The following is a 14,445-nucleotide window of genomic DNA, read 5'->3' as shown; positions in this document are numbered from 1 at the left end:
ATGGAGTGAGAGCAAGGCTCCCTCCGAAATGGTCAAAGCAAAGGTCAGAGGTGACTTTGCGCATTAAATTTAATTGAAGGAGTAACTGGATGGTTATCGTCCCAATGACCAACCAGTCATTGAATTGACCTTGCGCCAAGGACAATCACACAAAATATTGAACACAACACAAACAATCTGTGTCCCTTCCAAAGTCTACAGAATCAAAACCTGCGTGTGCAATCAGGACATTTAAAAATGCTTCATGTCATACCAGTTAAAGAAAAAAATTACTAAATATTACAAAACATTGCAATACAAGTGGGCTTTAACTTTTTTTTACTTAAAAAGGTTCACATCCAGGTTTTTTTCAATCAATCAATCATTCAATCAATGAAAATGGCGCAGCTTTGGTTACAAGTGTTTTTCTCACAAAATATACAATTTGAATAATCAAATAAACTAATGTGGTACCGTTCCCTGGTATCACACACACACGACCAAAATCAGACAAAATTACATATTGATTACACCTCCTACAGACTTTGTTTTACTCCAAGGTTCATCGTCATCATGTCGAGCACAGGTCTTGCACAAGGGTCGAAATCTTCACAATCACAACCAAAACATTCAAACACATCATTTTGCGGTATGAGAACGATCTGTCAGTGTTTTGGCAAAAACAAGGTATGAGTTACATGAACTGGACCATCATGTACCTAACCCAGGTGAATGCCCTTGCCTAAAACCCAATGCAGGTGGTAAAGTAAAGTGAAACATGAACCCACAGCCTAGGACCCTGGCCTGGTAAGATAGGAACTTTTTTTTCCAAACGATGGTGTTTCATGCTTTCAAAAGAAACATTTCAACTAGTTGGGGTTGTAGTGGAATTTTTATAGTGGTGGAATATTTTTGGTAATGTAATAATAGAGAGGCGACGAGGTCTTAATCGTTCATTTAAAACCAGCTGGGTTGTGGCCATGTGATTTAAAGGACTGGGCCAAAGGCGAGGTCCTTTTTTCGCACCACAACATACCTTCAAGGTTTAAACAGAGATTTTAGATCGAGTCATAATTCTTTTATTAAAATTCATAAACACCCTTTTTTCGTAAAAATTGAATGTTTGAAATTTCAAATTTCAATTTTGTTTGTTCTGCGCCTTGAACACCCAGCAGGGTGGATATGTGCGCATTACAAGTCTTATTATTATTATTATTTATTATTAATTTAGAGAGAAAAAGGTTTTGAGCGGAATTATTTTGCAGTTAAATTAAATTAGGCAAACCTCAATAATTCTAAAAGGGATAAAAAGTCACTGGATTACCATGGAAACAAGTTACAAACATTAATCCATTAAACCACAAACACATATTGAAATACGCTACAGTAGCATTATGTATCAACAACTCATAAAGAGGTTTCCGGCCCGACCCTAAAATAATTATGATAAAATTATTCTTTCAATTCCAGTATCACATTACCAATTACAGATTCAGGGTGTAATTAGCTTTCAGATGCAAATGAAGTCTGCAACAAGGGAGGGGGGGGGTGTTGATACTGGTGTATACCCATCCCTACAAAGCTAAGCCTCAGCAGTGCAAGCCAATTTCATGGCGATTGCCAATGAGGCAATTCAATTAGCCAAGAAAGAGCCCTGGATAGTGCAGCCCATCAACCACTGGAAATCCCCATCAATAATGTATCCAGCCTATCTCTCACGTCCACCAATGGGAACAACATGAGGTGACCTTTGACCTGACCTGACCTCAACATTATTCTGCAAGAAACCAGCGGTGTGAGTGTGCACCTCATCAACTGCAGGAGATTTTTCATCAATAATGCAGAAGATATATCCTCCATCATCAAAAAAAGCCAAGAGGAAAATAAACTCAGGTTGATTGACCCAATCTATGAATATTTTATGGCAATAAATTCTATAGCGTGCTTGAATCATTAATTGTCCGCCAAAATTAATTAATTTCTTGATTGAAAAATCATAGTTTCTGGATCGTGTAACTTTGCTGTCCATAAGTGCATCATGAACATGAAGTCACATGAAAGGTCTGTAACCATCAAGATCAAAAATGAAGATTGAATTTCCTCACAACCATAAAAATATATTTACTACCAAGAGTGCCTTCTACACAAGCTAACTAAGAAATACTACACATCTTTGCCTACAACATCTTTTCCCACACTATCTCCTCAATGCAAGTTACATGAGGACACCCCAACAAAAAGTATCCATGAAATTTCAGCCCACCGAACTCCTTTGACAATGAGTGGATACTATCTAGCGTTAAAACCTAATTCCGAGTCTTAATCTCGTGAGTCATCCTTTATTTATAATGAGTGTTATGAAGAGGCAGTCTTGACAGTCTTGTCTTACCACAATCTCTCTCTAAGAAATCAGGTCTCATCATCCACTTCAAATTATGCATGAGAACTGATTTCCTGTCTAATATCCATTTCTTTGGATGTTGTGAGTTTGTTTTCTTTCTTGTTACCTGTTTATTGCATCCTTAGAATTTGTAAGTTTTGGTCTTCATGTTTTGAGATTGGTCAGAGTTTTGTTTACGGCTTTGTCAGGGGGCAGGCAATGCATGCACCACTGCTGCAAGTTGCAAAATTCTTACCACAAATAAAATTATGTAAAGCTTGGAGGGTCTGATATTTGAGAAATTACATTTCCATCTTTTCAAGAGGCCAGGTCAGATTTTTTATACTTCAGAAACCTCCTCTGGATGGCACATGTGAACCATGAACTTTCCAATCTAGGAAGAGTAATATGATCTTCTGTTCCACGAAGTAAAGAGTGCACCACCAAAAAATGATGACCTGGGCAGAATGCTCGGCCAGCCAGTGGGGAAGGTGGTGGTGCAGGAGCCCTTCAAGCTTTCTTTCTTTCCTTCATGTATTATAAGGCCAACCGTTGCCGTCAGCTGTGTCAACTAAAAGTCTGTGGCCTTTATAAGGTTTGGTTTCTGTTCATGAAAGGAATTTATTTTCAGGAAGGTTTATACCAGCAGGTTGGAAGAAAAACAGCGAGCTGTGATGGGTGGGACACTGGTAAAAGTGCATCCAGAAAAACAATAACAAAGCCTCTTACTCATGTTTGATCAAGTCACTTAAACAAGTGGGCCAGCTAAATGAAAACTGTAAGCTTTCTCAATCAAAATAGTTTGGTTGGTTGAGTGTATTCACTCTTTGTCAACTTTCATCTGATCAATTTTCACAATGTGTCTCACTGATGACGCGTAGTAAAAGATAAAAGGTTTTATGCATTAACATAAGCAACGCTCCCCCAAAAATAGCTGATACTGCATTTTGTTGCTCATTTTAAATGAAAAGTATAAACTGACACAACCCCTAAAACAATCTGAAGAAATTTAAATCAAACAAAGCTCAAGTGATACTCTTCTGGTTATTATGTCAAACTACACTCAAAACAACACTGATTGTCTCAATTGAAGAAATCCAAGATATTGACACGGCTTTTAAAGGAAACAGAACAATCTCTGATGATAACAACAACCAATAACATCTATCAGTTCCAATAACTCTCCATCTATTTCACATTTTATGAAATTTGCGAGGGCATAACTTTGCTTCCATTATAAAGAAGGGCAAGGAGAGTAAGGTTTATGCCCGGGACTTTTTTTTGTCCAGGGTCTCTCTGCTAACCCCATCAGTCAGACTATCTAAGACCTTGTTGCAGAAATTAATGGGATGTTTAAACAGTTATAAATGCTGTGTACTGATGACTTTCGGTTCATTGAACCTCAGAGAATTAGGTTAGGGTTATGCTTAGGTTAGTTAGCAAGCATGGAAAAACAGTTTATCCACTCGCTCATAGAATTGAAGGGTGGAATGAAAAAACAGGTAGTTTCTGTAACAAGATTGAGAAGTCAAGATGAATCAAACTGGATGGTTGAGATTGAGTCTGTATGGCAGAAACAGAAGCTCTAGGAACGGGGTCAACAACAGGGACGGGAAATCAGCTGTTTTGGGACATGGATGTCCAATACACTATGAGTGGCAATGGAATAATACAGGGGCGGAGCAAGGTTGTAAAAAAGGGGATGCAGGAATTCTACACGAAGGCTGAATGTAAACTATATTGTAAGAAAGACACAAGGGAAGTTGAAGGGGATTGATCTATCAATGATTTTATGACTCAAAGCATACATTTTCCAAAGAAACTTTCTCCTGAAGAAGAGAAGAGTAAAGTGTTTGAAGCATTGAGACCAAACCGGCTCTTTTCACAGCCAACACTCCCTCAACAGAGAATTGTTACATGGTTGTACCCACTAGTTACTTTTATTTATAGTTTATTCTTAAACGTTGATTCTCCAATGGTATTAAGAGGTTTACTACTGAGTGAACTCTACACAGCAAACAAGTATACTACAACAAATGGCTCAGCCTTCGAACCCAATCAACCCCTCATCATGACTAACAGTTTGCAATTAAATCAATAGCATTTCCAGCATGTCATAACCTCATAGTCTAACCATGGTCTAACCTCAGTCCATGTGAGATTTACACATAGCAGTGTGGGTAGAAGACGCCAAGGTCTCAGGTAACAAAAACAGAGAAAACCCCGCAGAAAAGCTATTTTTAAAAAGAGAAGAAAGTTTATAAGTTCTTACCTGTCAATGATGACTGGATCGGAAGGAGTTTCGTTCCTGTTTCCACAGCTCTTTTTATCACAGCAGCGACTGAAAGAAAAAAAATTCACAATGAAAACCAAACTCGTTTAGGATATGTTGTTCAGTTTTAGATGTTGGAGGAAAACCTCAATGGGTATAACACTCACACAATCAGAGCACAATTTCATGGAGCTGCTTAACCACAAAAAGTAGCTAAACGCAACAAAATTCTGCTTACCGACATTTACCAGCCTAGCTACCATGTCATGTACAATTTTTATCCTGGTATCCTGCTCATTTCTGCTCAGTACAAATTTGTTAAGCATTTTTTTCTGCTTAGATGAGCAGCTCTATGAAATTGAGCCCTTGTAGGGACTTCCACATACAAGTCTCCTGTTTTAGGTGGGATTCTAACCAGGGGTCATAGAGCTGAATGTCCCATTTGGAACAGTGTATAGGGTTGACGCATGCGAGTAAAACAAGTGTATCTTTAAAATCAAAACAAATGTTCTGCAACCAAAACTGGTACATGGTAATGTATGGAATAATTTTGTGAGTACTTTCTCAACAAGATTATAAATCTTTGAATAATATTTGTGTGTGGAATTTAATTTTCATATATGCATGTCACAATTTAGCTCAACTCATCATTTTCCCCAGAATTCTCTTGGGTTTTTTTTTCTCTTCAAATTGACTTTATTGCATTTTTAATTTGCTTTTGTTTTACATTGAGTTTGTATGCAGAAAATGATCTTTAAAAAGAGGCAGGGAGGATTTTGAAAACTTTCCAATAATAATCCATGACACTTAACATTATTTGCTTAATCTGTGTGAAGGTTTACTGGATTGATAGTCCGAAAGGCATCGCAAGCATTTTAGTTTAAGCTAATTCTCTATTCTCTATTCTCGTTTTCTCTTGAACAACGTAATAATTCATAATTATATTTTTTGAGCATCTGACCTGAAGACGACTCTATATTCGCAGTTTATTTTCTTTGAAAATAGGCACAAGTTTTGTAATTCCTGCAATGTTTACCCATTTGATGTTCAAATATAGTCCACTTATTTGTCCACTTAAGGTATTAATCAATATAACAAACGAACGGCTTCATAATCAGTGAATAAATTCCCCGTTGCGCAGAGTCTGGTTGGGGGTTCAATACAAATATTTGGCCTAGGGCAGGTATTAATGGTGCATATGCACTGATATATATGAGTCTACAGTTTCTGATTGACTAATGCTTCCCTTTTCAATTTCTTTACCAGTTCCAGTGCTTGGGATTAATTCTTTGTTTTTTATAAGCAGGGCTTTAAGCCGCTTAATCGCGTTCGCTTCTCGAGGCGAGAAACTGCATCCGTGGATTAGGAACTGTTCACCCCGAACACCGGCAACAAAATAGATATTGTATTGCCATTTGAATGGCCGATAATAAAATATGATAGGTGAGCTTAAAGCAATCATCGTGATGAGAAGATTGTATCAGTAGCATGATGCCCGAGCAGTGTCGTGACACACTCACCCACTGATGAGGTGAAGAGATCCCCACAATTGACGGCACTTTTGTCCCCGTCGACATTCAATTTATCTTTAACGATGACACAAATTGAGCGTAATAAGCTCTTGCCAACACTAGCTATTTCCATCATGCCATTGAGGTCCAGTGAAATGGAAACTTACATAATCTCATTTCCTATTTGATAAAAGAACAAAGGGTGCTGTGCGTACTTTACAGTCGGCTTAGCGATCATTTCGATGCCGCAATATGAATGAATTGATCAATATAACGATTAAGTTATTAGAGTGTCAGGTATATGACCCATGTATTTGAACTCTTTTGGGGGCAAAGTGATACTCGGCGCTTTCAGATCTGAGAGAAATTGATTCTCGCAAAGCAAAACACTCATTCCTTTTGAAATATAAACCGGCTGAATCTCTCACAACAATGCAGCAAATTTGCAATGCTTAATACCCGCTCCTCCATACCTATAAAAACATACTGTAAGTCCATTTTGAGCAGTTATCACACCCCATTTTCCGAAAGACTGATATTCTGAGGACCTGTTTTTTTCAAAGTTTAGAGTGTAGATCTCTTGTCACTGGTCCCAAATAGAGCGTGAAGTGGAGGTCTCTAAAAACCACCCAGCTTTCAGCCTACATTAGAAGCCCCCCCCCCCCCTCCTTTCTTGGTCTCAGGTTAATCACCCAAAAGTTTGTACAGGGCAACAAACAACGGCAATCCGCGCATCCGCGAGGGGGCAGAGTAGAAAGGCGAGGAAAACCTCTTCTGGTGCCAGTGAAGCGCAGACAGAACCATGCTCTCTCCTCGCAGGGACACCTCGGGAGTGTCTCTCTGGGGGCTTGTTGGGGCGCTACCGGTGATGGAGATGTGATGTCTTGTACACTCCGCCCGTCTTCACCCATCAGACAGGCTAGAGTGCATTTTCTAGTGGTTGCTTGCTTGGTGTGCAATGGAGAGCCAAACCAAGCTATAGGGTCAAGTACAGTGCGAATGCGCACACAGCATTCCCGTGAATTATTCAGCAATCGACAGGCCCCAGCCAAGAGGGGGGAAGAACGGAACAATCGCAGCCCTTCAAGTTATGCCTTGTGCCGCATGCAAGGGTCCAACACTGACAACGGCAAGCATTGATGAGAAAATCAAACAAACCGAGTGCTTGACGAAGCAGTTTGTATTCAATTACAGGAGGTTTGGGGTCCTTTCCTCTCTTCAGGAGAGAAAACTTGTACTGAAAAAAAAACCTGCAGTAGATGGAGTGTGGCACCCCTCCCATGGGGTTTGCATATATACATGCCAGATAAGGCTGACTGAAAAAGCTCTGACGAAAATAAATGCATCTACCAAAATCTGTGGGTTTTTTTGCGGTAACCTAATGAAAACTCTTCCCATCCCTACAACAACAAAACACATCTTTAAAAAAAACGAAAAAACAGCGAATTACACCTAAATATTTTTCATATGTGAAGTTGGTAATTGTAGCATATCGCCATGTAGTACCACGAGCGTTTCTTTTTAAGGGGTGTTTTGCTGAAATATGAACATTTTGTGTCTTAAAATTTTCTATAAGGCATTTATTAAGTTTCATTTATCCCTTCCCTTTGTCTATCTTTTCTTATAAATACAACTATTTCCAACATGTTTGCAAGAAATACATGTCTAAGAGTTGCACTGATTTTTAAATGCATCGTGCGCTTCAAACTAAAGTGCATTTGGATGGCACACATGCACATGAGTAATATTTCATTCAACAGCGTTTGCTAATGGACCTCACAATCTAAGTGTGCATTTCATGTGAATTTGGTTCCACTGCGCTGTTAACTTTTTTTTGTATTTTGTTAAAAATGCTGTTTTTGTTCAAGAACCCGACTGGAAAACCGCACCATAAGTTATTGGCTTGATTCATTTATCCTTAGATATAATTGTGTAATTTCTTACTTCTTCGTGACAGTGTTTTCTTGTTATTTTGTTTTATCGCACCAAATCAACTCAAATCATTAATGCTTTCAAGCGCACTCTCAAAACCTATTTGTGTGTTCATATTGCTGATGTTGTTTTTGTTTGTTAGTGAACACAATGACTATTTGAAATTGCGCTATATTTGAGCTGTTCTGATTATTCATGACAGCCTACCAGTGAACTAGAAATATTGATACTTTCTCAGAAACACTTACCTGCACATGATCTCATGGGTGAGAAGTACCCTACACATTTCAGGGTTTTTGTCTTGCCCCTCATACACAATAGCCTGTAAAGAGAGATAGAAAGCAAACAAAAGTTATCACATGTGTCACTTGAATTAAACTTCAAAATCAATGCACAAAAACAGACGAAACCATGGAAGAGATTTTGATGAGAAAATTATTGAATACATTTAAAGATGATAGAACAATGCACCAAAACTTGCCAAAATAAATTTTGATAGAATGCACAGAGTGGGTTATGGTCTATGCTTACATGTATGTTCAAAAACCAACGCTTGCTGTAAACTGCAAACCCCATGTGCATAATTTGTTCAACAAGATCAAAAAAGGATTGTAGTAAGGGCAAAGTAAACATTGATTCATTTCCCATTCCAGTAAATTTGTAGATAGTTTAAAATTTTACTTTTTCTCTTGCAAGTACATCTTTGTGAAATTTGGCCCTGGTTTAAAACAAAATTTAAACGAAACATATCAGCGCTACATTTAACTAGAATAAGCTTGTAGATTTAAAATTGTTCAGTTTTCTGGGAAAGTGATACTACATACAGAAAGACAACCATAGCCTCATCAACCTAACTATCTATACATCAAATACACGCATGGATAATAAAATACAGCAGACATAAAATATCAAATACTGTGTGAAGTCCGTCGATGTTGTAGAATAACAATTAACAATCTTTAATGGCTCAAGTAATTACTCCCATGACCCTGATGTTTTCAAAATCCAATCGTTTCTTCTCATAATGACCGTCTATTGTTGCAATGAAAACAAAATCCTTCATTTTTTATAAAGGTACTGCTCAACCTAATCATCATCATCGTCACTAGACTCAAAACACAATGAAGCTCCATAATTATGAAAAATACTAATGCAAAATGTAATTCATGGGTGCTATTTCCTAATCTAAAAATTATCATTACAGAATTTGAGTTTTAAAAGACCAAGGTTTTTAAACCAAACTTATGAATTATGAATCTTGTTTTCTTGTTGTCCTTTTTCTTTTAAGAGTTAAAAAACAAAGCTTTATGCCTATAAAATACTGATTTTACTTCAAACTGCCTTGCCTTGATAATTTGTTTTTCATTTTTTTTTTATTGGAACAACAGATTATTGCTGTCATGATCATGTACCTTGAATATGGCATATTATTAATAATCAGAATGTTGCTAGTTAGTCTAATTCATCAGGCATGCTTGATAAAGCACATAGATTGTCAACCATCAATTCTGTTATTACACTAGTCCCTACATTACCTATATATTTCATTTGATTTAACACACTATTAATAGCATTGGGGGTATTCGTTCATCTCAGATGATGGAATTATGCCGTTTGTGAAAAGTTTGGTTTGACTTGAGCGATCGTCTGGGGTCGTCAGGTTGCATTGTCGGGGTCAGATGACTCGCAGAAACCTCTCGCAGCCTTAATACAGACAAGAGCCGAGGCTTAGTCAGATCCCAGAGACCTTTAATCCATCATGAATGTTCATCCCACCATGAACACAGCGCGGATACCGGACTGTAGGCTTTATAGTGCCAGGTAGTGCGATATCGTAGACCTGTCTGTCACATTTCTCCCTTTTTTTTCTCTGCTGTGAAAGACAAGGCTTTGTTTACCTTTAATTATTGCTAACAATCAAAAAGTTGGACTGTTTCTTTACTTTTTCACTGTAAAAAAGGTATAAATATCATTGACATGAAATACAAAATGGAAAACATATATAATCAACCTACATATTACAACAAAAACCTGAATCAAATTTGATTAATACACCTCCATCCCCTACACATGCACGATATAAACTTATTCTGGAGGATTAAATAAAATAATAGTTCAATTACAAGTCTGAACAGTAGCCGTGTACAAAGCTTCTGTATTCGTGCGTTTACCCTACAATACAATAACCATCACAAAGCAATCACACTTTGTTTTCCTTGAAGGCATTTTTGGCTGTTTTATTCAGTAATTGGTGTTATTTTTCACACGCTGCCTTGGGGTTGCATCAAGTCAGATACTTCTATTGATTCTCCAGTCAATCTAGAATGCTAATCTTCAATACACTCAAACTGATGCAGTCAATTCTGTTCACACTTTCACAGCCGGGAAGGAAACCGCTTTTAAAAACAAACAAATAAACGCAACAATCAATGTCTCTGTACTTGGCGTTAATTGAATTTCATTTCACAAAGGAAAAAAGGCAGCCTGAAACCTTAACGAGAGGTCAGAGACAATTGCTCCCCACCGATGGCCTTATCGCGATTCCCGACTGGCTGATTTTTCTGAGTTGTCGAAAGGAATTGTGGGAAGGTAAAGGGGGCTTACAATGCCCCCTTTTTCTTCCCACAATGCCTTTCGACAATTACGAAAAATCTGCCAGGCGTGAATCGAGGTGCCTGTGGTTGGTAAAAAACTGCCTTGCCCCAACAAGCATCAGACATAATTGTATGACAAACATGAACAACATTAATGATCTTCAAACATTTATATAAAATGTGGGGTCAGGTTTCTTTAATCTTTTCGTTTGCAAGGATGTGCATTATTATAGCCATTAATTTATTCATGGGACATCTTGGGCAGAGCGAGTTTGTATGCATTGCAAGCAAGTCATGCATTTTAATGTGCATTTAATTTTAAGTGCCCTCCAAAGATTTAATTTGGTTTAAATTGCGAACCGAGACAGCACATTTGCATAAATAAAAGTGTAATTTATAGACCTAGCTAGACTGAAGTAAACACTTGTATTGTATTAATTTTCGACAAAATCGATGATCTTGTCATGTCTTGGATATCCAACACATAACCCTAAATATAGTTTGTGTTTTTTCAATTGCTACGATCACAAAGTCTCAAACAACAAAAGAGTTTTACAATCGAAAAAAGGTGTTGATAACGAGAGAATAATTTGTCATGACCTTGTATCTGAATCACCCAGACGCAAACAATGGTTAAAACAATACGCTTCTAGTACGGCACCACTCCAAACTAAACAGGACATAAATTCATCGTCAGGCACTTGAACCTGACATTTCTTTACAAATTCACAACAAAACAAGCATCAATATCAATCAGTTGTTAGTCTTTGAAAAGCTATAGAAATCATACCGTATCATTCTGAGAAAACCGGCAACTGTGGGTAATTTACTTTTCATTGCATTGTCTTTCATTCGTGAACGATGTCAAACAACGCGCAGACAGCCTTGCACCCATTACTGCATTTAATTATAGTGATCGCACGATACGGATACCTTTTCCTCATTGGTCAATCTTGCCACTATATTTTCAGTATTTTGATTAATTTGATATTCAGAAATTTAACTTTAAAATACCAAAGCAGTCTTTAAATAATAGTTTTACTTGGAAACATTTAGGTTTGTGCAAGAAAAAATACAAAATGATTACTCATCTAAATTTTAACACAAACGGCAACAAACTTTCAACCATTTAAATGTCGTTATTTGGGAGCGATGTCTGAATTTAAGTAAAAGGCGGTTTATTAAAATGACAGGTGAGCAAGCAGGTGTGGAAGCCATCTTGGAAAGTGCTGAGTGCCAGTTTGTAAAAGAAAGATTCAAGAATGGTTAGTATATCAATGTTTGGGTTTTTTTAAGGGGGTACACTTTTTCTAATTCTCTAGGTTTCAATTAACAATGTACCTACACGAAATAACATTTTATTTGGTTATGTCTTCGTAACAAATAGAAGGGTTGAAGTTTGTAACTGGCATGAATTTAAAACAATGGCACACCGTACAATACACTATCACTATGAACGGTGTCCTGCCATGCGCTAGCATTAGACAAGCCGACCTGTATATAACAGCAACGCTTGGACTTGCATAGGGCAAAGCGTCCACACACTGTGATAAGGAAAACAAAGCGTTCTTTGTTTCTATCTGAAAAAAAGCTTTAAAATTATGCTTTCTAAAAATGATTTCAAAATCCTTGAAAAAAAATAATGAATATAAAACAGCGATCAATGTAAAAAGTAGTCTTCTACATAAACTAACTCCCTTTTTGGGGTTGAAGGAAAGGTCAATAATGTTTGCACGTTTTATTTTCTACAACAAGTTCGTTTCAATAAGACTATTGCATATTTGAGTCTTTTGTTGCCTATAATGAATACTTAAAATCAAATGAAATTCATCGGTTAATTTTGTATTTCATTTCACAACTTATGTCATTGCACACCACATCCAACGCAATTCTGTAGTAACTCAGGAAGGTTAAAGATTAATTAATAGGTTAATTGTATTATATTACAAACAGCACCGGACGCGAACTACTTTTTCGCAAATCAAATTAAAAATTGTGCCCTTCCCACCTTAAAACTGTTCAATAAAGCAAACAGTATTAATTTCATATACTCAAATCGCCGGTTGAAGAGGCCTATACAAAAAGCAATCACATTGAAACATAATCAACAATTTTTCTTATGTCTCAGAAAAACACACAACAACATTTCAAATTGATATATTTTTACAATACAAACGGCGTCATTTCGTAAGAGGGCTTCGAGCACGTTTACCAATGAAAGAACAATATCACTTCAAACTGATAGCCTCAGCTAACCATCCCAGCCCCGGGCAAGAACGAGCAGTGCTTGGTTATTCGTTTTCTGTAAGTTTTTGACCATTAAATTCTCGAAAAGCATGAGTAACAGATTTGCCCATTTTGTAAACTTTTTATATATTGAATTATATGCAGTGTATTGATATGTTGCTCAAACTTTTTAAAGAAAACTGTCAATTTAGTAAAGGCATGCTGTAATGTTTAAGGAGCCAATTTTCTGTCATCTCCAAATTATTTTCAAAATGAAAAAAAATAAATAATCCTTGATGGTTAATACTGAGTGTCAAGGTTCAAATGTAGACAAGATCGTGTTGCAACAATTTATGAAACGTCATACTTCCCCAAACCAAATAAATAAATAGCATAATAATCTTTAAGATTCCATCCGTGCATTTGCCCTATTTATATCAAACAACTGGACCTGTTCGCTTATCCCTGTTAGCTGTTGAGGTCACATGAATGTTTGATAAACTCTAGACAGGGGTGGTTTAAGACATGGATGGTTTAAGACAATGATGAGAAGCTAGCGGGTTGGGGGCAGCGAGGTGTACGTGACCCTCAGCCCGATCAGAATATGTGAGTGGTGTCACGTCCCTCATGAGTTTCAAAAAAAAATCCAAGGGATTAATAAATACAAAAGGCCGACTTAATTTAGAAAAACAAACTTGTTTACATATTATGAAACTCAATTTCGAGCAAAGTAGAATTATTTAAGAATTGTTCTTTCTAATGGGTCCAGTTGTTCGTTTAGTTCAAGTTTAATCACCAACTTAAAAAACGCATAAAGCCTTTAGTCTGTTTCTGTATAAATCAATGTTAACCACTTGAGCTTCTTTAAGTGTCAATAACAGAAATGGAATTTCGGTTTAGATCTTCACATACAAACGTAAAAACAGTTCACGTCACAGAGTCTCTTCTAAGCACGTATTTTACCGTTGACTTGTTCACTTCAAGATTTACTCAGTCTCATTAATTTACCCGGCTCACCGGAGAAAGTGTAAGTCTGAGCACGACGGCAATATCCAGAGTGTACCACTTACTGTCAAAACCCGCCCGGGATTTGAGAGCAAATGAACGGCAGGACAAACTGTCAGCAGACAGTCAGTAATCACACGCAGTTTACACAATTGATCTGATTTCAAAATGATTAAGATCTCACAATGTTAACACTGAATAGCAACCTTTGTCAACATTGATGAAAACTCAAAGGGATTTAACCTTGACAAATTTCACGATCTGCCAACGGCTGTCATATGCCTGTGTTTACAGTCTCCATCTCAAAAAAAATGACCCTTTTCACGGGATATAGCTGAGGCAATCGCTCCCCGGCCGTCCCGTGCACGACGCGTATACACCCGGGTGATCGCGCCGAATCTCCCCTGACGATTTTACCCGTCAAGAGAAACCGTCTGTAATAACGACACCACGACGGGCTCACTGTGGAGATAACGCTCAAGCACTGAATGAATATCGTCTCGCACAGAGACCGTAATGACGTAACGCGTGCGATTGGTCTCCGAA

At 37.4% G+C, this 14,445-nt stretch overlaps 1 protein-coding gene across 2 annotated transcripts in view; it reads right to left on the bottom strand.

Moving 5' to 3' along the window:
• The window catches only part of LOC139940492 (transcription factor COE3-like), a 109,941-nt gene that overhangs the window by 85,734 nt on the left and 9,762 nt on the right, over window positions 1–14,445 (bottom strand). For both annotated transcript variants that reach the window (XM_071936776.1, XM_071936777.1), the window contains exons 5-6: window positions 8,323–8,396; window positions 4,632–4,700 (exon numbers count right to left, since the gene is read on the bottom strand). In XM_071936776.1, the coding sequence (XP_071792877.1) occupies window positions 4,632–4,700; window positions 8,323–8,396 (143 nt within the window). The remainder of the gene's footprint in view (window positions 1–4,631; window positions 4,701–8,322; window positions 8,397–14,445) is intronic.

This window comes from Asterias amurensis, chromosome 8 (assembly GCF_032118995.1).
Source record: "Asterias amurensis chromosome 8, ASM3211899v1".
NCBI classification, from domain to species: Eukaryota; Metazoa; Echinodermata; class Asteroidea; order Forcipulatida; family Asteriidae; genus Asterias; species Asterias amurensis.
The sequence above is the reverse complement of the archived record's forward strand: the minus strand, read 5'-3'. Positions and strand labels throughout refer to the sequence as shown.